The 26,859-nt window shown below is 39.4% G+C and overlaps 1 protein-coding gene across 1 annotated transcript in view; it reads right to left on the bottom strand.

Annotated features, from left to right (window-relative positions):
* Positions 1 to 25,669, bottom strand: part of Pola1 (DNA polymerase alpha 1, catalytic subunit) — a 330,473-nt gene extending 304,804 nt beyond the window's left edge. The window contains exons 1-10 of the mRNA XM_059250151.1: positions 25,531 to 25,669; positions 20,261 to 20,385; positions 17,108 to 17,204; positions 14,605 to 14,685; positions 7,279 to 7,394; positions 6,754 to 6,816; positions 5,823 to 5,915; positions 5,308 to 5,395; positions 4,838 to 5,039; positions 4,571 to 4,749 (exon numbers count right to left, since the gene is read on the bottom strand). Of these exons, the coding sequence (XP_059106134.1) occupies positions 4,571 to 4,749; positions 4,838 to 5,039; positions 5,308 to 5,395; positions 5,823 to 5,915; positions 6,754 to 6,816; positions 7,279 to 7,394; positions 14,605 to 14,685; positions 17,108 to 17,204; positions 20,261 to 20,385; positions 25,531 to 25,573 (1,087 nt within the window). The 5' untranslated portion in view covers positions 25,574 to 25,669. The remainder of the gene's footprint in view (positions 1 to 4,570; positions 4,750 to 4,837; positions 5,040 to 5,307; positions 5,396 to 5,822; positions 5,916 to 6,753; positions 6,817 to 7,278; positions 7,395 to 14,604; positions 14,686 to 17,107; positions 17,205 to 20,260; positions 20,386 to 25,530) is intronic.
* Between the last annotated feature and the right edge of the window lie 1,190 nt (positions 25,670 to 26,859).

Raw genomic sequence — 26,859 nt, forward strand, 5'->3', positions numbered from 1 at the left:
AGCCAGGGCAATGCTGGAGAGCTCACCCTAGTGGTGAGGACAGGAGAGAGCTGGCGGGCTGACAGCTACCCAGGCCCAGAACCAGGGTTAGGAATTGGCCTGCCCCAACATCCACCCCATCTATGATCTGCTGGAACACGTGAAAGGGTCTGACCCGAAGACCCAAAGCTGCAGGATCTCCACAACACAGGGCAACAATAGAATATCCAAGAGGAGTCTCAGTGAGGGCCCAGCATTAATGGTACAGTAGAAGCCAGAGGTCTTGAACCAGAACAATGACTCTTTGCAGTGAACACTTGCAAGTAAAGATATATGGACAAGAGGTTTACTGCATGACTCACTGTGTCATACCACAGCTTCCATGATGGGGATTTTTTTATTTTTCCTTTTTTCTCTTAAATTTTGTTTTATTTTGCGGGAGGGGGGCTTACAGGGGCGGGGGCAGGGCTACAGGGTCAGAGGGCAGATGCAAAGGGACAGGGAATGAATGGGATCGCATGATCTGAAAGACACATTGAATAAATAAAAATTTTAAAAAACCAAGAATCTATAACCAAATCATCATGCCCTAGCTAAAGTGGATTGGTTAAGATACCATTTCTGAGCTTGACTGTAACTGTCTAAGAAACTAAGATAGAGACACATGCTACCTAAGTGGTTCTGAGAGAGCATATAAATATTTGCTAAGAGGAAGTATATTAATGATCTGACAATTCCTCCCAGGAACCATTAACATTTTTCTAGGTAATATCCAGTTAGCTTTATGTACATCAGGTCTCCAAGTCAAATGGTCATCCTTCTTACATATTCACTTTACTAATATACAGTTATTCCCTTTAGTTTTATTAGATGCAGTCTCCAGGAAATCACTTTGAACAATACCACTTGAATGCACCACAAATCCCGAGATCTAAATGCAGACAATTCTATTTCAGATGTATATGATACTTTATACTAATCAGACAGACCATACTGACTCTGATCCTTTAACTAAGATTCCTAGCCTATACTGGGCCCACAGGAAATTCTCCTCATCTCTTAATTTAATCAAATCTATAAAGTCTGTTTTAGAAGTTATAACCATATATAAGGATGCAGATGTCAGTATGCAAATATCTGAGGGTTTTTTTTAACATTTATATGTTGGGGGAAGAGTATAGAAGTCAGAAGACAACCTGCAAGAGTTAATTCTCTCCTTTCACCATGTAGGTTCTAAGGATAGAACTCAGGTCACCAAGCTTAGTAGTCTTTACCTGCTAAGCCACTTCACCAGCTCCTTCCTGTATGTAGACAACTTGGAGGAGAGGGTCCTTATGCTGTCTATAACACTTCAGTCTACAAAACTAAATTTTCCCATGGGTCTTAAGAAAAAACCAATACAGAGGATGTGAACCCCAAGGCTAACAAAGGCAGCTAGCTAGCTACTCAAATGCAGTCCTTATACCCACAGCTAAGTCATTCTGGGCTAAATGCCGGGATTCATTTAATGAACCATGGTAAGTGAAAAGTTATTTTCCCTTCTATTTCTCTCTATGAGCAGAGAGGCTAAAGATGAAATAACACATTTCCACTACTTCATTTGGGGGTACATTTTAAATTTCTTAAAAAGTTACCCTGAAGAACTAGAATAAGACAGGTTCAATCTGGTAGCAGAGACACAGACTCAGAAACAGCTACAAAAAAGACAACTGGTCAGTTTAAGAAGGACCTTCTCAGAAAGTTATTTGTGTTCAAAATAGAATAATATAACTCTGACATCACATTGGTGTTCTGAGTTCCTCAGGTGATTTTTTCCCCCTGCAAGAGGGAACAGCAACATCCCTCACTGAATGCTCAGCCCTACAAATTTTTAAAGAATATTCTTTGTTCTGTTGTTGGGCAGCCACTTTAACCAACCAACTCCTAGCATTTTGTGAGTCAAGAATTCACAGAATTAGCTCATTTAAATGACCAGGGAGAAGCCCAGTGGTGACGCACACCTTTAATCCCAGCCAGCCTGGTCTCCAATGCTAGTTCCAGGACAGCTAGCGCTACACAAAGAAACCCTGTCTCAGAAAGCCAAAAAAAAAAAAAAAAAAAAAAAATGACCAGGGAGTCAGTCTTGCCTCCTATTTCCTGGCCCCATATAATCTACAATATGTTTATGTCTAAATATAGTTAAAATCTCTTTACTTTTTCTATTTCTGCCCAGTAACCAGGTTCCAATTACCCAATACCTCTATCCTGGACTAACTGGTCTTCAGGGCTTCCACATTTCCCTGCTACCCCACTTCAGCCTCCATGAGTGTATACATACACACACATACACACACACACACACACACACACACACACACACACACACACACACTCTTCTCCACACATGCCAGAGCATTCCTGTTAAAATGTAAAGTCAATTATGAGACTATAGCACACTGCAATTAAATCTTCTGATATTTCTCCAGTATTCTTTGAGTAAGATTGAAATTTCCTTGAGAAGGTTTTCAAGGCCTTTACTATCTAGCTGTGCTGACTAGGTTTTTGTCAACTTGACACAACCTAGAGTCATTTGGAAAAAGGGAGCTTCATTTGAGAAAATGCCCCCACAAGATTGAATTGTGGACAAGCCCAGGGTGCACTTAGTTGATTGATAATTGATGTGCAGGGCTTCAGCTCACTGGGGACGGTGGCACTCCTGAGCTGGTGTTCCTAGGTGCTATAAGAAAGCAGGCTGGGCCAGGCGGTGGTGGCACACGCCTTTAATCCCAGCACTCGGGAGGCAGAGGCAGGTGGTTCTCTGTGAGTTCGAGGCCAGCCTGATCTACAAAGCGAGTTCCAGGAAAGGTGCAAAACTACACAGAGAAACTTTGTCTCAGAAAACCAAAAAAAAAGAAAGGAAGGAAGGAAGGAAGGAAGGAAGGAAGGAAGGAAGGAAGGAAGGAAGGAAGGAAGGAAGGAAGGAAGGAAGGAAGGAAGAAAGCAGGCTTAGCAAGCCACAAGGAGCAAAAAAGCCAGTAAGCAGCACCCTTCATGAGACCATGAAGTTCCTTGAGTATCCGCTCTGACTTCCCTGAAAGATGGACCACAAACTATAAGAGGAAATAAACCCTTTCCTATCAAACTTGCCTTTGGTCATGGTGCTTTATCACAGCAATTGCAACTATAACTAAAATACTAGCCTTTGACCTTTATCATCAACTTCATTATTCATTATGCATCAATTTTGTCATTTCCAATGGTATTACAACCACACAGGCCTCCTTAGCCTCCTCCCTCTTTCAGGTCTTTGCACTTACTGGTTCCTTAAACTAAAGTGCCTTTACCTTAGCTTGATAAGTGCCTCATCTCAATCCAGGGTTCAATTCTTTTTTTATTTTTTATTTATTCTTCTCTCATATATACATTCTTACCGCAGCTTCCCCCCACCTCCTTTCTCCCCAGATTCAGTTCCCCCATCTCCCCGCAGAAAGGAGCAGGCCTCCCAGGGACATCAACTGAACATGGCACAAGATACAATAAAACCAGGCACAAACCCTCACATCAAGGCTGGGCAAGGCAACCCAGTAGAAGGAAAAGGGTCCTAAGAGCAGGCAAAACAGTCAGTGCCGTGGAATAATCCTTCTGTATACTGTGAAGATGTGTTGCTCTCATTGTTAATAAAAACCTGATTGGCCAATAGCTAGGCAGGATTTTTGGGGCAGAGAGAATGCTGGGAAGAAGAAAGGGCAGAGTCAGGGAGTCACGAGAGTTGCGAGCCAGATGTGGAAGAAATATGGGAAATGAATAAATGAGGTAAACGAGCCTTGGGGCAGCACATAGATTAATATAAATGGGTTAATTTAAGTTATAAGAGATAACTAAAAAAAAAACCCTAAGTGATTGGCCAAGCATTTATAATTAATAATAAGTTTCTGAGTGGTTATTTGGGAGCGGCTGCCAGGATACAGAGAAATTCCACCTATAAGTCAGAAATACTCCCACTCCCAGTTAGGAGTCCCCCTAAAACACCAAGCCAACAACTATAATGTACATGCAGACAACCTAGCGCAAACCCATGCAGGCTCTATGATTGCCACTTCAGTCTCTGTAAGCCCCTATGAACCCTGCTTAGTTGATTCCACAGACCATGCTGTCCTGTAGGATTCAATTCTTAAGAAATTGTCAATTGGTCACCCTCCAACTACCATCCACTTTCACCTCACTTAGAATATAAGCTTCTATATAAGGAATTTGACCAGCTTGCTCACTCAACCTCAGTGTCTAGCACACAATGAATGTTCTCAGTTGTATAAAAATACAAATTAGGCCAGGCGTGGTTGCACATGCCTTTAGTCCCAGCACAGAGGAGGCAGAGCCAGGTGGATCTTGTGAGTTCAAGACCAGACTGGTCTACATATCGAGTTCCAGGACAGCTAAAGCTACATAATAGAGAGATCCTTTCTCAAAAAAACAAAATAGTTAATTAATTTAAAAGAGACAATTTACTATCTAATTTTATTAGAAAAACAAAGCCAATCAGAATCACTAAGGCATTTAAAGGAAAAGGCACTACACTCTGTAATAAGTCTAAGATTACCTTAGATATGATTACCTGGTTGATTATACGGATCTTCATAAGCATCCAGCCAATAAAATTGAAACACTTGTTCATCATCTGCCCCTTTTACCAATGGAAGGTGATTGGAATCCACTTGGACTTCCTGAGCTAAGAAACTGCTTTCATCCTCCTGATCTATGTCCCAACAAGAGACATCTGGGACAAAACTTTCTCTGTAGAAATCACATTTTCAAAAACTTTATAAAATCCAACAGAATAATTAGAGTACTATTTTTCTGAAAAATCATAAAATGCACTTACAAGAAAGACGTGGTCCCTTTGTTAGGATCTGTCTCATGTTTCACCCTATCTACTGGCTCACTCTCTTGGTCCCAAGTCTTGGCAGTCATAGGCTCCCCATCTACCGCCTCAGCTTCCATGGGCTCATCAAAGTCACCATCTTCAAACTCCATTATCCCTGACTCCTGCTCATCTTCTGGACACTCTGGCTGGGCCAGCTCTCCTGTAAACATCACCACATATTCCCATCACATGCTAGTACCAAGGGGCACAAAGCTTACTCAACACTGAAATAACAGCCTTTTCACACATTATACTTGTATTTCTCTTTAATCTTCATGTTGGATGCTCTTAATTTTTACTACTATAAATTCAACCTTTCATGATTAGATGTGCCACCTTCAAAATTACCTCCACCCCTATATTACCAAGCCTCTATGTGTGGCAGTTATTGCTCAACCACTTGCACTTTTGCCTGACATGAGACTTACCAGCAAATTCAGTACATTTAAGAGGAATGGGAGTTAACAGAGGCTCCTTCCTGAAGACAGGGGAAGCAGGTTTTTCTGAAGGAATTGCCTGTAAATGTTTTTAAGTGTTTAGTCAGTCAGAACTGCATACTAAAAATATACAACTGTCCTACGCTGACCAAAGATAATGACAGTCCCCACTTATAAAAAGATTTTGTGTATTATTAATGTAATGGCTTCAATTATTTTACTGTTACCTGGATTTACACAAAAAATACTTGTTTCCAGGAAGAAAATTATTGCATTTAACACAGTTGTAATACCTATAATAAACATGTACTAGTTACTACAAAATTTACTATGAAAAAAGCAGACACATGCTATTTTTGAAATACATTAAACTATATATTGAATGGCAATTCTAATTTAAAAGAAACAAAACAAATTCAAAATCATCATCTCCTTCATACAGGCAAATAAAACCAATTTAAAGCAAAACAATAAATCAAGAAGGAGGATGTTTCTACTGACTTTACCTTAGAGGTGTGCACTGAGAAAGGATTGAGCAAAGCTCCAGTGGATCTTTTTTTCTTTGGTATCAATACAGGTGGTGGAGCTATTTGAGGTGTCTAAAAGGAAGAGGAAGACAGGCATTTCACTGTCGTGCCTGGTTTACCACATAATAGAAAAAGTACATTTTTTTACTTATGCCCAATAAGTAAAGCATTTTCCTTACCTGCCCCCCCCCAGACAGGATCCATGCTCATGTACTGCAGTTACTATAGCAACAATACTACAGAAATCACTAGAAAATCAGAATAGATACTTAATCCATCCCTAATTATTTTTTCTTTCAAGAATTTAACATACTCTCTTCACCTACCTTTTCAGGTATTACATTTAACATCCAGCAAAATAGAACTACATAGTGTTGGTATTCGTCAATTAATCAGTAGTTACTTAGAAAGAAGTACACCTCTAAACCAAAGCTTAGTCTTTATGAGATACGGCAAAATCTCAGAATTCACAGTATAACAGAGCCCATTTGAGTGCTATCAAAGACAGCTCACTTACTCTTCCTTCACTCCCACTCAGAATTCAGAAAGAGGCTCTCATGCCCAAGTGTGCAGATTGACAGGCTTCAATCTATTTATGGAACATACACTATAGTAACTGAATACAAGCAATGAACATTCACAGAACCAACTCCTGGGTATATTCTTACTACTTCCAACACACACCCACACAGCCCATCTACATAATCTTACAGCAGTAACAGTTGGAAACTCTTCACCTAAAAGAGTGAGAAGAAAATAATTTGAGGGCTTTTGTTTTCTTTTTGTATGTAGGGCGGGGAGATTCTGTGTGTGCATGCGTGGTGGCATCCTGGCACTTGTCTTTTTAGTGATAGTCTGTTTCTTCAGTCTATGACCCTGCATAGCTTACAACTCCAGGAAATTCACTTACCTCGGTGTTCAGATCCTGTAGAATGTCACCTAGCAGATCATCCTTGGACAAGTCTACTGTTTTCTGTATAGTATATAAAAATGTAAAGAAAGCTCAAATGAGAATGCTCTGGGTTGAACTTTTTCATGCAGACCACACACTCATCTCTGAAAGGAAGAACCTAAGCTCATCAGTTCTTCACTGCTAACTCTCATCTACTACTCAGATTTTAACAATTACCTGTGCATATTTAATTTGTAAATTTATATTCCCAGCCTCTATTTTCATCTTTACTCCATAATTTCCTTGCTTGTCACTAAAACTAAACATGCTGTCATTTCAGCATTTCTATTCAATTTTCTTTTTTCTCCTAAGTTACCTAACCACTGAGGTAACTATATTCACATAAAACCTAAATTCATCTTACAAAGTGCAATTCATAGAACACTACTCAAACATGTATTGAACACATACCATTTGAGCAATGAAAAATTAAATTCATTTCATAGAGGGAAAAGACAAAATATAAGGAAACATGAAACTCACATCTGCAGTTTTCTTCCCAGCACTAGCAATGAACATTGCCTTGATATTGTTTGGTTTTGTCACTGAAGGTTTCTTTACCTCCTTCCTGTCCTTTCTGTGTGCTTTGCCATCACTTCCTATTGAAATAGAGAGTATTCAGAAACATGCACTGGATGGAAAACTAAAGCCTAGTCACAATCACTCATTGTCTGTATATGAGAACTTAAGAAGAAAATAAATTAAGAATTCAAAATACAAAATTGGGAAATTCTGCACAAGGTACCCAGGAAAGAATCTTTTAAATGAGATAAACTGAAGAAAACTCAAGACTGAATTACAAAAAGCAATGAAATATAATGAGTTAAGTATCAGGGGAGTTAGGTGAGTAGTTGTCAGTAGGAATGCAAAGCTTTTGAAAAGGGGATAGCTTGCTGTCTTGCTTCCCAGAAAAATAAGAAGAGAAAGCTAATCTGGAACCAATAGCAACTAGACACATGCTCTATGCTGTATCAAAACTGAGTGGCACAAGCATACTTGCTCATTCAAAGAAAACTTTTGTCTTCTATCTTCCCTTGTGGGCATGACTAAATCACCTATGAACTTTCCTAATATTGTCCATTTTAATATCACTTTCTGACTCATTCAAAAATATATATATTAATCTAAAAAGAAACTGGAATGACTAATTAAAACAGTACAGTAGCAGTATACACACACTAGATGACATAAAAAAAGTCTAAAGAAGCCGGGTGGTGGTGGTGGTGGTGCACATCTTTAATCCTAGCACTCAGGAGGCAGAGGCAGGAGGATCTCTGCGAGTTCAGGGCCAGCCTGGTCTACATAGTGAGTTCCAGGACAGCCAGGACTACACAGAGAAATCATCTCAAAAAAACAAAAAAAAGTCTAAAGGTGTGACACTCCTATAAGAAGCTCATTAACACACTTATGTCTCACTCTTTCCAAGTACCTTGCTTTCTAATAATCCATTCTGAATTCTATTAAAAATATCTTTTAATAAACTTCTACTCTGCTTCCTAAAAAGAAAAGTCTAGAGAACAACCCAACTACTTATGAAAATGTACTGTATAATAAAGTTGGCAACTCACATTACTTGAGTTTTCAATAAGCCATGTTGACTAACCATTTGTAAAGCAGTAAATCAGTATTAACACCAAAATAACAAATTTAAAAATAAAGTAACACGGTATTTTTGGAGGTGCTCAAAATTTTTAATGATCTATTTTTTGAAATTTTCTTTATTTCTTTTTGGTTTTTCGAGACAGTTTCTCTGTGTAACCCTGGCTGTCCTGGTACTCATTCTATAAACCAGGCTAGCCTGAAACTCTGGAACTCAAAGAGCTGCATGCCTCTGTCCTCCCAGTGGTGGGATTAAAGGTGTGCACCACACCTGGCTGAAATTTTCAGATATATATACAATATATCTTAATGACATATAACCTCCAACTCCCTGGCCCCAACTTGCTGAGACCCTCCAACATATCTCTCTCCCAATTTCATGTCCCTTTCTACTATAACTCACTGAGTCCAGTTAATGCTGCCCATATGTACATCAGTGTGATACCAAAATTCAGGCTTAATTCTCCCCCCAAAGATTTCTAGTCTCCCTCCCTGCCAACCATCAACTGCCAATAGCTCCTCAATTAGGGGCAAAGTACTTTTTTTGGTTGTTGTTATTTGTTTGGTTTGGTTTTTTATTTTTATTGAAAATAGATTATTCTCTCATACAGTACATTCTGACCACAGTTTCCCCTCCCTCCACTCCTCCCAGCTCCTCCTCACCTCCCCTCTCCCCCAGATTCACTACCCCTCTTTTCCTCTTCAGAGAAGAGCAGACCTCCAAGAGATGACAGCCAAAAAGGATAAAACAAGATACAGTAAGACAAGGCAAAAGCCCTCCTAAAATCTCAAAAGCTTGGCAATACATTGTTAGCAAGATGTGGGGGAAACAGACACTTGTACACTGTTTATGAAAATGTATAATTCCTACGAAGAACATAGTTGGGCATAGTGGCTCAGGGTTGTGATCCTAGCATTCAAGAAGCTGAGACAGGAGGACTCAAGGAGAAGCTTGAGTTCAAAAATAACCTGTGCTACATAATAAGCTCCTAAGTAAAAAACAAACAACAACAACAAAAAACAGGGCTTAAGAGATGGGTTAAGGCAGCACCCACATGGCAGCTCACACCTGTCTGTAACTCCAGTTCCAGAATTTCTGACACCTTCACACAGACATATGTACAGGTAGAACACCATGAACATAAAATAAAAATAATTTTCTAAAGAGAGAAATGGGTTAAGGGCACTGGCTGTTCTTCCAAAGGACCCAAGTTCAATTCCCAGTACCTACATGATCACAATCATCTATATAACTCTAGTTCCAGGGGATCTCATGACCTCTTCTGGCCTCTGTGGGCACCAGGCATGCATTTGATGCAGACATACATATAGACAAACATGAACAAACTTTGAATATGAAAATAAAGATAGGGCATAGGAAGATGGTTTAGAAGTTAGGAACACTTGTTGCTCTTACAGAAGACCCAGTTCAGTTCCCAGCACCCACATGGTGGCTCACAACCATCCATAACTGCAATTAAAGTTCCAGGGGATGTGATGCCTGCTTCTGACCTCCATGGGCATCAGGCATGCATGTGGTACATATACACACATGCAGACAAACTACTCATATACACTTAAAATAAATAAATCTTAAAAAAAACTTTTAAGATAATTAAAAAAGTTTTCATGTACACTTACTCTCTAAGCCAGCAATCTCATGTCTAGGAATTTTCCCTGAGGAAGGCACAGTTACTGGATATGGTACTATTTGTAACAACAAGTTATTGATTTAAGTGTTCTTCCAAGGAGTTCATTGTAATGAGTGCATACTTATACCATGCAGCATCCACATGATGCTTTGCAGCTACAGGGACATAAAAACAAAGGAAAGATTTCTACATACTTTATGTATAACACTAGACTGATTTTCAGGGTACCTCACTATGTGAAAGAAAACATGGAGAATAACTATCTAAGGACACTATCTTTTATGTAACAAAAATAAATCAAAACAACACACAAAATTCTTGATATATATCCCCCCAAACAAATAAAAGTGTTCAAGCAAAAACTTGAACACAATGTTCAAAGTTGCAGTAAGGACAATAAACAAAAGATGGAAACAACACAGATGCCCATCAACTAACGAACAGATAAACAAAATGTGATATATATAACCATGTAACAGTATATTATTCATTCATAAAAAGAAATAAGGTTCTAGCACATGCTATAACATGAATGAAATAAATTAACATTATGCTAAGTCAAAGAAGCCAGACCCAAAAGGTGAATTATTGTTATGATTCTATTTATATGAAATATCCTAATAGAATAAGCAAATCCACAGATATAAGGTAGATCAATGGCTGCTAAGCACTGAAGGATTGGGGAGTGACTGCTTAATGAGTATTGGGCTTGCATCTAAAAGTGAAGGAATCAGATAGTGGAAATGGCTGCACACATTGCAAATTTACTAAAAGTCATGAACAATAAAAACATTTTAATGTATTTTTCATGTGCCTGAACTGTGAAAACTGTAGGACATTTGTGAAGACTTTAAGACAAGAGAATTACATGAAGGTCTTTAGCTTTTCATGACATCACTTGGAACAATGTTTAAAATGCCAGTAAACAAAACTCAGGCTTTAAGACTGAATATAGAGAGGTCAACAGAGGTTTGAAACAAACAAGAAAGGCTTCATGAGAAGGTTTTAATCTCACCACTGTAGGTTAGTAGGATTTACACAGAAGAAACAGAGGAAGAAAATACTATAAGCAAATATTGATGTGGAATTCTTTAGTGCTTTGTTTTACTGTGAATTCTCATTGATTTCTTTTCATTGGGATATAGTTGATATATTTTTCTCCCTCTATGATATGCAGCCAATCTATGATGAGGTATTTTCAAATACAGTTGACCTTTTACTTCTAGCCAAAATTCTGTAACTTCTCTATAAATTTTAAAGTAGATTGTTGGATTCTATTTCCCTTCGTAAATTCTTGTGATCTTACCTGGCTTCTGGCAAAGGATACTGCAACAGTTAAGAGCTATAGGTATGTGGTGGTACAAAATATGAAGTAAAACTTTCTAAGACTATCTGTTTTCTAGTGTCAAAACTTCTCTTCACTGATATCTAATCAAGAAGAAAGAATAATACAATCATGGAAACACAATGATTGCTCCTTCACTCAAGAAATACTGCATACTTTCTTTGTACTGGCTACTGTGATCAAAACTGGGGCAACTGGGACATAGACCCTTTCTCTGAGATGCTTCCTGTCCATTCCAACTTCCTACTACACAGGAGGCAAAATTAAAATCTAGACAGGTGATAGGATCAGGTCAATATCAGATCAAAATGATACAGTTAATAATAGCACTGCCATAACTCAAGCATAGCCTCTATACTTCAGTGACAATGAGTACCTCCATTCCCCAGATCTGAATACAATTCCCCACTTAAAATGAATCAAAATTCTAGGGATAAACAGCCAATTCCAGGTTTATGATAGAAGTGTACATGATAAGTACATCATCTTTGCCCTAAAAACTGGGGAATGTTCAAAGACTGGTAGGACTTTGTCAAAAGGATAATTAAAAGGACTCCACCACCCACCAGCAGGCAGTGGTGGTATATACCTTTAATCCCAGCACTCGGGAGGCAGAGGCAGATAGATCTCTGTGAGTTCAAGGCCAGCCTGGTCTACAGAGCGAGTTCCAGGACAGGCTCCAAAGATACAGAGAAACCCTGTCTCGAAACAAACAAACAAACAAACAAACAAACAAACAGAAAAGGACTCCACCAAACAAATGTGAACCTCAAAAGGAAAAATGAGAGTCTGGAGAAATGGCTCAGTAAGACCACTTGCTATGAAAGCAAGACGACCTGAGTTCAAATCTCCAGCACCCTAGTAATAACCATGTGTGGCCTTGAATGCCTGTAACCCCAGTGCTGATGGGCAAATGAGTAGATTCAGGGAGTTCACTGTACAGCCAGCATAGCCAAAAACAGCAGACTTCAGGCCCTGTCTAAAAGAATTAGGTGAAGAGTGAAAAGGGAAGATTCCCCAATGTCTTTCTCTGGCCACTGGCATACTCACCCACATGTGTGCTCAGCAACCAACAGACACAAAAGGAAACACACTAATGGATACTGAACTTCAATAGTGTATTTCTTAGAAATGTCCAGTTTCGATGTCATAATATAAAAGAACAGAGAAGCTGGGTGTGGTGATGCCCGCAGTGCTTAACGAACACATGAGGCTTAGGCAAAAGGATCATTTGAGTTCAAGAGTTTGATAGCAGCCTGAGTAACACGGCAATACCTTATCTCACAAAGCAATTAAATGAATAATTTAAAAATAAAATAGGAGAGAGGATCACCAATAGCTACTCAAAGCATTTGGTGAAGTTTTGTGAGGAAATTGGCTATATACAATATACATGACTTAAAATCACCCTGTATCTGCATAATTACAAAGGGATAAAGGAAGTTTTACAAATAATCTGACATCATCTTAACCAAGAAATCAAATGTATTATCAATAATAATGGAATGAATGACATCTGATCAATGGGAAGGTCTCTATTCCATCCATGCTGTAGATGTTGCCACATTTATTCTGAAATACATTTTACTGTTGCCAAAATATCTAACCTGAACCTAAGCACAAAGAAGCAGTCAGGAAAATCCCAGACGTTGGAACATTCAACTAAACAAGTAGCCCTTTAAAAGTTTTGACATCAGGAAATGACAGAAAGAATGGGAAGAAGGGAGGTATGGCTGTTCAACACAAAATAAGACCAAAGAGTAAAGAGACATTAAAAACTAAAGTAAACTTTGCATCTTAAAAAAATTTATGGGAGCCAAGGAATGACTCATCAAGTGTCAGTACTTGATGAGCAAGCCTGACACCCTGAGTTAAGTCCCCAGAAGCCAGGTTTTAAAAAATCTGGGATGGAGTAGTGTGTATCTATAATTCCAGCACTTCTATAGCCAAATGGAAGGCTAAGATAGGAGAATCAGCTACGCTGGAGTTCACAGCAGGAATCAACAGAATAAGAGAGACCCTGCCTTGATGGCTCAGAGGTTAAGAGCACTGACTGCTCTTCCAGAGGTCCTGAGTTCAATTCCCAGCACCCACATGGTGGCTCACAACCATCTGTAATGAGATCTGGCACCTCTCTGTATACATAATAAATAAATAAATAAATAAATAAATCTTAAAAAAAAAGAGAGACCCTGCCTCCAAGCAGGCGGAAGGAGAGAACTAATTCCCAAAATGTCCTCAGACCTCCACATGCACACTGTGGCACAGACATGCCAGTGCATTATTATGCCCCTCTCCCTCCATCCCTTTGTCTCTCACACACACAACAAATAAATATGTCAATAAATGCTTTTAATTATAAAAGATATTTCTGAGCTAATTATCATCTTAACCAAGAAATCAAACTTATTACCAATAATAATTAGAATAAAATTTGTATATAATATAAAATAAATAATAATTAGAATAAAAAATAGAGATTTTTTCCTATAGACAACATATTAGATAAATACCATGAAAACAATGCTATGGTTAAACAGACAAGCATCCTTACTCTTAGGAAATCACGGCTGAAGTTCAAAAAACTCACCCTAAAAGTCCCTGTATATGTGGTTAGGAAAAGGAAAAGGAAGCAAATGTATAAAATGTTAATCCAAAATGAGGGTTATATCATTTAAAATTTCAATTAAAGCAAATTGATTCCCCAGCAGGCTCAGTCACTTTTCACACACCTACGTGATGTTATCATCTACTAAATTTACTACTGGTTACCACACTATCAAGTTAACAACTACAACAAATGCATCATGATTCAAGGAAGGTTACAGTTTTGTGTTCGGCTGCCTTCACAAATATCTTGGGATATAAACCTTTTTTTCTACTATACAATTATTAAAGAGCTAATCTAAGTACATCACTTCTGTAGGAATTAAAAGACATTACTTATTATTGCATCCCTCAAAATCTGCAATTCTAAAATTACTAAAGAACTGAAATTTTTAAAATAAGTACAGGATCAAAGTCTAACAGGAACATAATACTTTTTTATTTCCTGTTGAAATTTTTGCTTCTTACATATAATTTTTCTACCCAACTGTTTCTCTATTAGAACATACTCTCAAAGGCAGACTGTATCAGAATACCAAGTTACTCCAAATTTTAGGCAATTCTTCAAATCTCAAAATGACATTTTTCAAAACAAAATGTAGGTACCTTTTCCAGAGGTGTCAAGTGCATCATCCTCAAGGTCATCGTCAAAAATCTCTCGGCCATCTTCCACATAGCCTGTACCATCTGAAAAAATAAAATTTCATATTGGAATCAAGTTTCTAAAAGTGGCCAAAAGCTGGGCATGGTGCTGCATCTCTGTCATCTCAGGACTCAGGAAACTAAGGCAGGAAGACTGCAAGCTTGAGACCAGCTCGAGTTACAAAAGGAGCTAGAGGACAACCAGAGCTACAGAGTGAAAGAAAGCCTGCCTCAAAGTACCAAAAAACAAGTCAACAATAGTATTATACTCATGACTCAAAAATTCAAAACCCAAAGACTTACCTACTCACTTTTTCTGGTCTGTTCCAATTTAAGTTTGGTAGAATTCTGTTCGAATGGGTATTTAAAAAGGTATAGCAGCATCCACCCAGCAGATGTAGAGTCAAATCCTAAAGATATATAGCATATCTAGCTAGGTGAGCTAGAGAAATGATCTGACCCACAGGATCAAAAACTTTGATACAGAAGGCTGCTTTACAGCCATTTTGCTCTACCAAAGAAAAGGAAATACCACAAACGCTGAAAGGTATCCTAATTTTCAAGGGAAGACTAGCCACATAGTCAACCCCAATTACAGAAATAGGAGTCACAGACATAGTCTTCATCTCATTCCTCTAGCCAAAATTCTCATGCCAAGAAACCAGAACCTATGCCGGGTGGTGGTGGTGCACACCTTTAATCCCAGCACTCAGGAAGCAGAGGCAGGTAGATCTCTGTGAGTTCAAGGCCAGCCTGGTCTACAGAGCTAGTTTCAGGACAGCCAGGGCTACACAGAGAAACACTACCTCCAAAAAAGAAAAAGAAAGAGAGAGAAGAGAAAAAGAAAAAAAGAGAAAAGAAAAGAAACCAGAACCTAGAACCTGTAAGCAGGAACCACTGAGGTTTATATAAGAACAGAAAGATCAGCCTTCAAGGTGCTTTCTGTGGCTCAAATTACATCTCACTGGCGGGCAGTGGTGGCGCACGCCTTTAATCCCAGCACTCGGGAGGCAGAGCCAGGCGGATCTCTGTGAGTTCGAGGCCAGCCTGGGCTACCAAGTGAGTCCTAGGAAAGGCGCAAAGCTACACAGAGAAACCCTGTCTCGAAAAAACAAAAAAAAAAAAAAATTACATCTCACACCTACAACCTGCTGTACTCTTCATAGCAACTCTGGAAGTTGGTCTCTGATCTCCAGAAAACTTGTGGCTTAGGTGATATTAACTGACTTACCCAAAGCTAGATGGAAAGTGGCAAAGGCAGAACCTGAAAAGTGTATCCCTTAATTCCACAGGCTATGGGACTGTGTGTTGGATTCACAGATTGGTAGTTCCGCACTATTCCTTTTTTTAAAGGAGGACACTGATAACTGAATCCAGTGACCCAAGCATTCCCTTGTGGTGATATTTTATCTGTGCTTTAATAAATAAAGCTTGCCTGGAGATCAGAGGAATAAGCCAGCCATTATAAGTAAACATAAAAGTCAGGCAATGGAAGCACATGCCTTTAATCCTATCACTTGGAAGGCAGGGATCTGTCTGGATCTCTGTGAGTTCAAGGCCACACTGGGAACAGAGCCAGGTGTAGTGACACATGCCTTAAATTCTAACACTAGTTAACCATGGAGGTCTGGAGGTCTGTAGAGACAAACAAGAAGTGACAAAGCTGGGCAGGAAGAGGAAGTGATGTAGCTGGACAGAGAGAGCAAATCAGATGGCAGAACAGCAAGGCATACAGGCGTGGGTAGACATGAAGTCACTCACATTTGGAAGCTGAGGTATCGATGAAGTGAAGTTAGCTTGTAGCTGTTCCTATTCCTCTGATCTCTCTCAGGGTTTAACTCCTATATCTGGTTCCGTGTTTTTTATTTAATAAGACCACTTAGAAATTCATCTACATTCCCTCTTAACTCATACATGGTCATGTCCTAGGAGATTTATTCTTAGGTATGTGCCTATTATTTTCAAAAGGGTTCTTAAATCAACTTCCTATTTTTATGCTTCTTCATCTTCAAAAAACTAAGGAAAATCTAAACAAAAAATATGTAGCAATGCTGTGACACCATATATTGACTGTCAACCAAACTGACAGGATCCAGAAACACCTAATAGATAAGCCTCTGGGAGGCTATCTAGATTAAGGCTAACTAAGGTGGGCAGCACCATTCCATAGAGACCCTGGACTTAAATAGAAGAAAGCAAACAGAGTACTAAACATTCCTCTCTCTCTACTTACTGACTGCAGATAAAATGTCACTCCTGCCTTCCCAATGATGATGGACTACAGCCTCAAACTGTGACCTAAATAAGCCTTACCATCCTTTAGTTGATTTCATCAATTATTTTATCACAGCAAAGAGAAAGATAACTAATGAAAATGCCTCACATCTCCTCAGGCATAGCAACTGCCCCACATGACAATCAAGAAGTAACTAGAACAGTGCCTAGCAGGCAATTTCCTCCCACGTACCGTCATCCACGATCCAGTCATCATCCTGACGTGCCTGAACCAGTTTCGAATACTGCTCTTCATCAACTTCTTCATAAACACTTGTGAGGTCCTCAACCTGCCATTACAAAGTTTATGGAAAAGCTTTAAATGGAGTGAAAGTGTTAAACAATTCTGATGAAAAAAATTGTCAAATTGAAACTGGAATGGCAGCCTGATGGAGTAGCTGCAACCAAATCATGAGTTCTGACATTCAACACCACTGCAGGGTTTTCCTTAAATAGACATCAATTAACTTAGTATTCCTTTTAGGTGGGTGTTAACATAAGATATTAAATGATTCCATTAGCATAATACACTTGTCACACCATCAATTACTCATCTACTCCATAAAAAACAAACTGAATTATAGCCAATTCTTCATTAGCTGCTTTGGGGATTGTTCACATAATTTCTAGACTAGTTTTTCCTATACTTAACAAATGCATAAGGCATAGTGCAACCATTCACCACTAACTGACAAATGCCCTGCAAAGACACTAATTTTAGTAACGGTTCAATTAACTAAATAAAATTCAAAGGAAATACCTTACTTGTGCCCTCCAAAAATGAGCAAAACAAATTTGCTCTATATTTTGTAGGCAGAGAAGAAATGGTTTTTTGAGTGACCTGTTTGTCTTACCACTAATCCTCCCTGAAAGTGAGGCCTTGGAAGTGAATGGGGACCTAAGTAGGAAGTCCAGTGAAAGCAGTAAATTCTCAAATCACACTGGCCCATGAATATGAAAGTATCAGACCACCTCTGCACAGTTAAAGCAATAAATGCACAGATGCACACCACTGCTGTAGCTATCCATAGTGACAGGCCACTGACCTGCCAGATTGAGAATATGGCAGATCTCATTTAAAATTGTCCCCTCCTGGCTGGTTGATGGTGGCACATGCCTTTAATCCCAGCACTTGGGAGGCAGAGGCAGGCAGATCTCTCTGTGAGTTCAAGGCCAGCCTGGTCTACAAAGCAAGTTCCAGGATAGCCAGAGCTGTTACACAGAGAAACCCTGTCCTGGAAAAAAAAAATTGCCCCCTCATTAGGAGTCTGCCTTTTTAAAGGGGAAACATACCAAATATACCAGAAAAGCTAAGATCTTAGAAAAAACTTGAACACAGAGCCTTGAGAGCCTAGTAGTTAACAGCTAACTGGATTTCCATTATGAAAAATAACTGCAAGATGGGGGTAAAGAAAGAGGGATCAGTGCTTAAGAGGATCTGAGTTCAATTCCCAGCACCAAATGAGATGGTTCACAACCACCTATAACTCCAGCTCCAAGAGCTCGAACACCTTCTTCCGGCCTCCAGGGGTACCTGCACGCCCATGTGCAAACACATAGGCAGACACACACATATACATAAATAAAAACATTTTTAAAAGACACAAGGAAACTTTTTTATTCTGTCTTCTGCATGTGTGTTACTGAGGATAAACACAGGGCTTTGCTCTTGTTAGAAAAGTACTCCACCACTGAGCCATACCCCAAGTCAAGTAGACTATCTTTAAAAAGCACACTGCTCCTGACCAGCACGAACTCTTTTTAGAACTATACAATTAATAGTACCATGTATAAAATGATTCAGCCACATAACACCAACATCTGAAATGCCACAGAGAACTCCTTTATAGAAATTCCTATATTAAAAAATGCTTTACTCACAAGGCAGTGGTGGCACCCACCTTTAATCCCAGCACTCAAGAAGCAGAGGCAGGAAGACCTCTGTGCATTTAAGGCCAACCTGGTCTACAGAGTGAGTTCCACCCAAAGCTACACAGAGAAACCCTGTCTCAAAAACCCAAAAACAAAAAAATTTACTCCTGCTTCAGTGTAATCCTTTTAGCAACTCTTTATGATCTCATAGCCTCACTTAACTTGAATGGTATCAAATGGCAAAATCCTTTCTATTTGCCTAATCCCCCAATACAATGCAGGCCAGAGTTAAATGCGAATATTCCCAAGCCAGATCACCTAAGAGTCAAATAAAGACTCTTCCACTAGGATCTCACTAACCTTCCTGTGCCACGTTACTTCACCTGAAAAGTGTTGTTAATCATATCATCTATTTCATATGATCAGTGGGAAGATTTAATGAAAAGCATATTGGTAAAAGCACTTCAAATGTGTGTTAACTCAGAAAGTATATTAGCTGCTATTATCTTCTATTATTTGTTAATCTCTTCCTACCCTTGGCAGTTAAGATACTCAAGAGTGTGGAAGGTGAGGCTAGACAATGTTGTGCATTCTGATTTTGACCTACAGGCCATAAACAATGGTTTTAAAAAAAATAGTCAAGAGTATCCCATTCAATCTTACCAACAAAAAGAAATAAGGCCCAAATTTCCAATGCCAATCCCCTAGCAAATGAGCTTAAGAACAATTCTGAGAAAGTGCTTAGCTATACTACTTAATATCATTAAAAGTAAAAACACTTCTCATTTCCCTTAAGCAAAGGGACATGCAGTATGCTAAATAAGGGGAAAACACGTGCAACTACTTTCATTTAAAATGGCATTTTCATTTAAATGGCCAGACGACAACTTTAAAGGGTCTAGTACTCTCCATAATCTGTAACTCTACCTCATGCCACATATGTTAACTATTATGTTGTAAGAATCATCATAAGCCAGGCCTAGTGATACAGGCCTGTAATTCTACCTACTAGGAAAACTTTAAGGCATTAGGATTACAAATTCAATGTTGGGCAGTGGGACACCTTTAGTCCCAGCACTTGGGAAGCAGAGGCAGGTAGATCTCTGTTGCGTTCAAGGCCAGTCTGGGCTACAAACTGAGTTCTAGGACAGCCAGGACTATTACACAGAGAAATCCTGTAACCCTGTCTAGAAAAACCAAAAAAGGAAAAAAAAAAAAAAAAGATTACAAGTTCAAGACTACCATGAGCCATTTAAGTAAGCTCCAATCTCAAAACACAAAGTGAAAAAAGGTCTAGGAATACAGCTCAGTGGTAGAATGCTTACATAGCATGTAAGGTCCTAGATTCTACCTTTGGCCTCCCTACTCTGAAAAAATATTTTAAATATATTAATATTTCTAACGAGGTGAAGGTGACACAGAACTGCCTGCAGGCTGTAAATTAAATAAAAGACAGGATTAAAACGTTACTTACTTCATATTTATACTTCTCACCAGCTTTAGCCTTTTTCAGTCTCTCTAAAGCTTCTTGGCGTCCTTTCTTTGATTTTTTTTCTCGACGAGCTCGAGAAGCTACAAAACTCCCTGAATCTGACACAGCTGAAAAAAATAAACCGAGTGTATGAGATGTTATAAAATTACCAGCCATATTCCCTCAAAACCAAAGGACTGTTTCTAGACACTCATAACCAAGTGAGTATTTTTTAGAACGCAAAATAATTCACAACACTCATGTCCAAATATGAAGATCCTGTGACTCTAGAAATTTCCTCTAATTTCCAGTTAAAAGAGCTAAAGCCAATTATCTTGTTCACTTCTCTGTAGCTGTGATAAAATACTGACTACAAGACTGGACATGGCGGCACAATCCTTTGATCTCAGCACCCAGGAGGCAAGAGCAAGTAGATCTCTCAGTTCACAGCCAGCTGGTCTACATAGTGAGCCAGGATAGCCAGGGTTACACAGTGAGACCCTGTCTCAAAAACCAAAATAATAGTAGTAGCAATAATAATAATAAAACCACTAACCACGAGCAACTTCAGGAAGAAAGAGTTTGTTTATTTATTTTTTTTTTTTTTTTTGATTTCATGTTAAGTCAGGGAAGGAACCTTGAGTCAGGAACAGAAAAAAAAATGAAGGAATGCTGCTTACTGATTTCCTCTCAAAACCACAATCAACTACCTTCCTTATATCTCATTTCCCAGGACCACCTACCCAGGGTTGGCAACTCCCACAGTGGACTGGGCCCTCCCACAGTAATAATCAATCAAGAAAATGCCTCCATGGACTTGCCTACAGACCAATCTGATGGTTTCTCAACTGAGGTTCCCTCTTCCCAAATGATCCTACTTTGTGTTAAAACTAAGCAGCACACGAGTTCTAGTCTTCCCCTAAAAACAGGAAAATCTCAAAACCATGTAGAGAAACATGAAAGATGGATATCAGACTCAACATTTCCATCAGAAGCAACAGGCCACGAGCAACCGAGCAAATCATAAAAGGACAATTTATTTGGTGTTCCATTAATTAAAACAAAAGGAGTTAAATAGCATCTATTCCTTGCTAAATACAAGATGCTACAGAACAGATATTAAAAAGACATAGTCCTTAAATTCATAGAAATATACACTCTAACATGGGAGATGAGTAGCAAAGGGCTCTAAAACAATGTTAAGTAGCATATGCACTGATGGAGGTATACAGAAAGCACCTGGAATGTCAGAGAAATAGACTGGCTGAAGGAATTTCAAAAGAGGGCTCAGATATTATGACAATATAGGACTATAGTAAAAATTCACAATGGTTGAAATGCCCTTTGTAAAATTACTGAAATATAAGAAGACCTTGTGTTCACTCATTCAATTTTTGACCATCTATGCTTTGGATCATCACAAACTAGTTCTCTCTCTCTCTCTCTCTCTCTCTCTCTCTCTCTCTCTCTCTCCCTCCATCCACAGAATTAAGACTTTTATACACATGGTGAATGATCAAATCAACAATGCCTGGCAGCCATGAGTTTAGGCTCAGCATGACTGTCACATATGTCTGTGAAATTAAGTGTTTTATTTTATTTGATACTGACTGATTTATTAAGAGGAGTAATCACAGAAAAGGAGACATTGATAAGAGGCATCCTAATAACATCCATGCTGGAACATTTGTGACATTAAGCTGGTTGACTAAGTGTCTGACTGAATCAGAAAATAAGATGTAAAGAATGTGTACACAATGTTGGCAATAAACTGTTGAAAACTGTATATAAAGGTAAAGTGTAATTAGAGATCTTGTTTTCTCCCTAGCTTTCTGGAAATGGAATCTCTGTAGCATCTCAGTCTATTGTTAGATATTCACATTTGACTTTTAAATATATTTTCAGAAAGGCATTAAGCGAAAATTAAAGAATGCAGATACTTGATGACAGTCACAAAAATCTTGGGTGTCATTCAAATGATTAAAAAGAATCTTGAGTAGGCCTACATGAAAAGGGTTCAGAGATTATTGGGCATAGCCATTAAGAATGAATTCAGTGTATTCAATTCAAGACCTTGACATCCCACAAACTCTCTAGATCTTAAACAGATTTACTCCACAGGCAACACTGTACCGCTACACAAAGTCTGAAATACAAATACAAATAAGACAGCTTCCTTGTCCCCAAAGTTATCACTGTTAAGTAATACAAAAGGACCTTAAATGGTGCCATAGAAAAAGTAAGAATGCAGTGGAAATGGAGAGAACCATTAAGTCCAGGAAATTGAGGAAAGTTTCACAGGAGAGGTCTCCAGCAAGCCTAAAAACTGGAATAGAATTTCAACATCACAAAAATGGGATAAAAAGTGACAGAAAACAGAAGAAGAGGTCTGAGCCAAATTACAAAGAGAAGAAAGTGAAAAGTGTTTCCAGAAACTGAAAGCCAGTGTGGAAGCTAACTTCCTTGCAAGAATACACAGCAAGTAGGAAAATTAGAGCCCAGATTCTAGACATTACGGAACAAATGTCCCAGTTCTGTCATTTTTAGTGGGCGACACGGGACCATCAGTAAGCCAGTTCATCGGTGAACAGTTACCTTGTTTTATTTCATTTCACTGTTTTCTGAGACAGGGTCTAGCTAGGTAATCGGGCTGTCCTTAAATGATGATCCTCCAGCCCCAGCCTCCAAAGTGGTAGGACTGTAGGTATGTGCCTCAATGACAGGCTCACCTTGCCATGCTGCCTAGTATCTGAAAGTGAGAAATTCTCTCCCTATGTCTTGAGGGTTCACAGAGCCTTTGACTTGCTATAGTGGGTGCTCCTACAAGTAGGTGTTCCTTACCAGATGCCTTGTAGCTAGGCTATGAACATATAAAATAGTCTCTACCAATGACAAACAGGGGCTCAGATTTTAAATTGGAGGCTAATGTCCCAAGGAAGGAGACATGCATTAAGGAAGTTTGAAAAAAAAAAAAAAAAAAAAAAAAACAGCAACTACTACAGAACTGAAAATGTGAGGCCAGTATATCTCAAGGTATAAACTTCAACATCTGAGTATCTTTCCATAGTTGGCAATGACCTCCTCTGTGGCCCAGTTTTGCGGCACAATGGTAATCACTGTTTCTGGCTAGGCAGCCCCCAGATAGGCTTTCCAGTCCTACATGATCACTGCAAACAACACAGTATTCTAATAAATTTCTTTTATTTAAAGCAACTAGAGTTGGTTCCAGTAGCTGGCTTTTTTGATCATTATTAAACTCCCAATCTCTTTTCATACACAGGAAGAGCTACTTTTAAGACCCTTTCACACTCATGAAAAGGGGAAAACACATCTGCCCCATAAAGCTGTAAGGATTAAAGAAGAATGGCTATCTCATTTTGTACTTAGCAGTACAGAAGAAATTCAGTATGCATGTGTGAATGCGTGGGGTGTGTGTGTGTGTGTGTGTGTGTGTGTGTGTGTGTGTGTGTGTGTAGTTGCAGAATAACCAAACACATATACACATACATCCACTCCACACATCACACCTAGCCAATACTTTCGTCTAGCTTCAGAAAGCAAAAATAAAGCAAGCAGTTTCCTCTGGGAAGACTCAATGTGGCACTACATATGACTGTTTATTTTCTTCACTCCATGAAGGTAGAAGCCACATCCACTCTACCCATCGTGCTAATGCCAGAGCCTGGCAGAATGCCTATGCCTAGTACCTACATAATAAATATTTGCTGAACAAACCAATATACCAGATTTTTTTATCATTAAAAACCCCGATGGCTTTCATGTACAACAGCAGCTAATTACACACCTTGCTATTTTTTGCTGCCACTGTCCATGTGTTCCACCTTCCAACACAAAAAAGCCTGTTTTCTTTTTTTTTAAACAATGTCTCTAATGCTTCATGTAAGCAAGTTAGTAAAAAAGAACAACAATGGGAAAAAACCAGAAAGATTTAAATATTGTTTTCAAATCACCACTTGGAGTACCTCCACCCTCCCCAAAAGCAGGCAAAGACAGTAACCTGCAGCAGTCTTTCACATAACAATCTTTTCATCTGCTCTAAAGGAAAAATTCCAGTCACAAGTCCCCAGCAAATACTTAATCAACACCATGACTTAAGAGGGGTCTCAAGATTGCACAGTATCCTCCAATGAGTGATTTCTTGATGTTCACAGATGGAGTACAGTTTTTTAGGGTGAAGAAAGGGCTTAGAGACAAATCACTGATAGGGGGGCTGCAGACTGTTCATGTTCTCACATCTGACATTCCATTTGTAATCCAGGCTAGTCGACTCTCCAAAATAATTTGTCTTCAAAGAAAAGAGAAAGGCTAAGAAAATTTGGAACGTGTGATTTAAAACTAGCTGAATGCAAAGGAAATTGATTAGGCAGCAAGATCTCATTAATGGCGATGCACACTGAGTGACAGACAGGCCATGTGATGCTAGGCTAAGAAAGTATCTGATTTTAAGTTAGAACTGAAGTTAAGTCACACTTCAGTTGAACATTGCTTAAAATCAGAAATCAGACAAGGCCATCTGCATTTCTGAATCCTACTTCAGGAAATAACTTCAGGAAATAAAAGATTACTACTCACAAACTGCCTGATATACAAGGCATCCAAAATGCTACTCAACAGTTTTTTGGGTTTTTTGGTTTGTTTGTTTGTTTTTTTTTTTTTTTTTACAAACTTCGCCCAAAATGACTACATCTGAATACTATTTCTATGCAGCACTTAAGGAATTTTCCCGCAGAATCTGAAAAATTCTTAACATATAAAGACAAGATTCATTTGTATCTGGTGACAGCACTTGCAACTCTCTCCTCTATAATAAATGCCAACAATTTTCCTGGGACTTCCTAGAAACGGAAGCACACGCATGCTCTATCCCGGACCTCAAACCGACACCTGAGAAGGGAGCAACGAAACAGTTCCAATCAGGGGAGAGCAAACGCTGCCGAGACAGGTTGCCATGAAGTTGTAACCCGCACGTGTGCGCGACTCATCAAAGGAAAGGAAAATAGCCAACGAGTGTGGCGCCTGTCGCAAGAGAAGGAAACCTCCCAAACAAAAATTCCTTCAGCCAGTGACCCCATAAGGAAGCCCCTAGGGTCTCCGCCCAGAAAGATTAAAGTCACCCGCCAAACAGACCTGAGGGGCTGTCCGAGAGCACGCCACCTTCGGAAGAATTAAAAGCAGAGACCCTCCGCCCCACTCAATCATGCCGCGACCCCCACACTCCCAACCAGATGCCCCGAGCAGCGCTCGTCGCTCACCGCTTGTGCCCAGTTCGCAGTCGTCGCCGTGGACTGGCGCCATGGTCAGACAGTCTCCCGATTCCGCGCCAAGCAGCCCGAAACTGGCGCGGGGGCCGAGATAGGCGCCAGTACCGAAGCCAATCAGCGGCTCGGAAGGCTGTGGACTTCCGCCCGGAAGGCCACTGACGTGCAGCGCCGAGCCGCGCCCCGCCCCCGGCCTTCCCGCGGGAGCGCATTTGGCGCCCTGTGATGACCCCCGCGAGAAAAGCGGGAACCTCAGCGAGGCCTGAGGAGTACCGGAGAATGAAGCGGTCGGGCGCTGAAAAGAAACCTCCTAAAGACACTGCGCAGGCGCACGCGAAAAGGGGTTCTCTGGTCATGAGAAATGATTTTCTGGGAAAAGAAATGCGAGCGGGCATAAAAGGAAGGGATACTGTCTCTTCCTCTCGGTCACTGCTCCGTCTCTGTCCTCCCCACCCCAACCCCCCAAAAGAGACTTCCTCACCATACACAATTTATTCTTGCCTGGTCCCTTGTCTCTCTGAGTGTGGCTGTCCACAAAAATGTATGTCATAACCTAAAAGTATGTGCACCATCTTAAGCAAATGGCTCGTGACCGCCTTCAAAAGCAACAATCTGACCTCATGAGTACTGATGTAATGCACTTGACAAACAACAAAATGACTTATATGGTTTGTGCTTGTTTGAACATTTATTTCTTTTAAGAGACAGTTGTTGACAAAAAATATAACTTTCACCTCAAAGAAAAAAAAAAGTTATCAGTAAACTTCACTCTTGGGAGGTAGAGACAAGACGATAGTAACTTTGAACCCCAAATGGACTACTAAGTTTGAGGCTAGCATGAGCTACAGAGGAAGATCCTGCCTCAAAAAAGAAAGAGAGATGGATACAGGGGAAAGAAGAGGGAAGATTTAATGGTCGAACATTAAAAAGAAAAAATAATTGAGAAAACAAAAGATGGGAAGTGTTTAATGATATTTCACATTAGAAAGAGCAAAGGGTAAATTGATGTGTACATACTTAATTGCAACAATATATCAAATACTTATGTATATGAAATCCATAAGCAAAATTTGTATTTTGCCAAGATGATTGAATTATAAATACTTTGTTTCTAATGTTCTCTTTAACATTGGGAGAATTTAACACTCAGGTGGAGTTAGGCTTGGGGTTTGAGTCATACACTTCTCTACAACCTTGGCCTAGTTTCAGAGAACTAAGTCTCTTCTTTTATAAAATATTTCTACTTATCTAAGGAATTATTGTGAAATTTAATTGGAAAAATATCTGTACAATGTCATTAAGATCCCATCATCTGGAGCAGTG

Source organism: Peromyscus eremicus, chromosome X (assembly GCF_949786415.1).
Source record: "Peromyscus eremicus chromosome X, PerEre_H2_v1, whole genome shotgun sequence".
NCBI lineage: Eukaryota > Metazoa > Chordata > Mammalia > Rodentia > Cricetidae > Peromyscus > Peromyscus eremicus.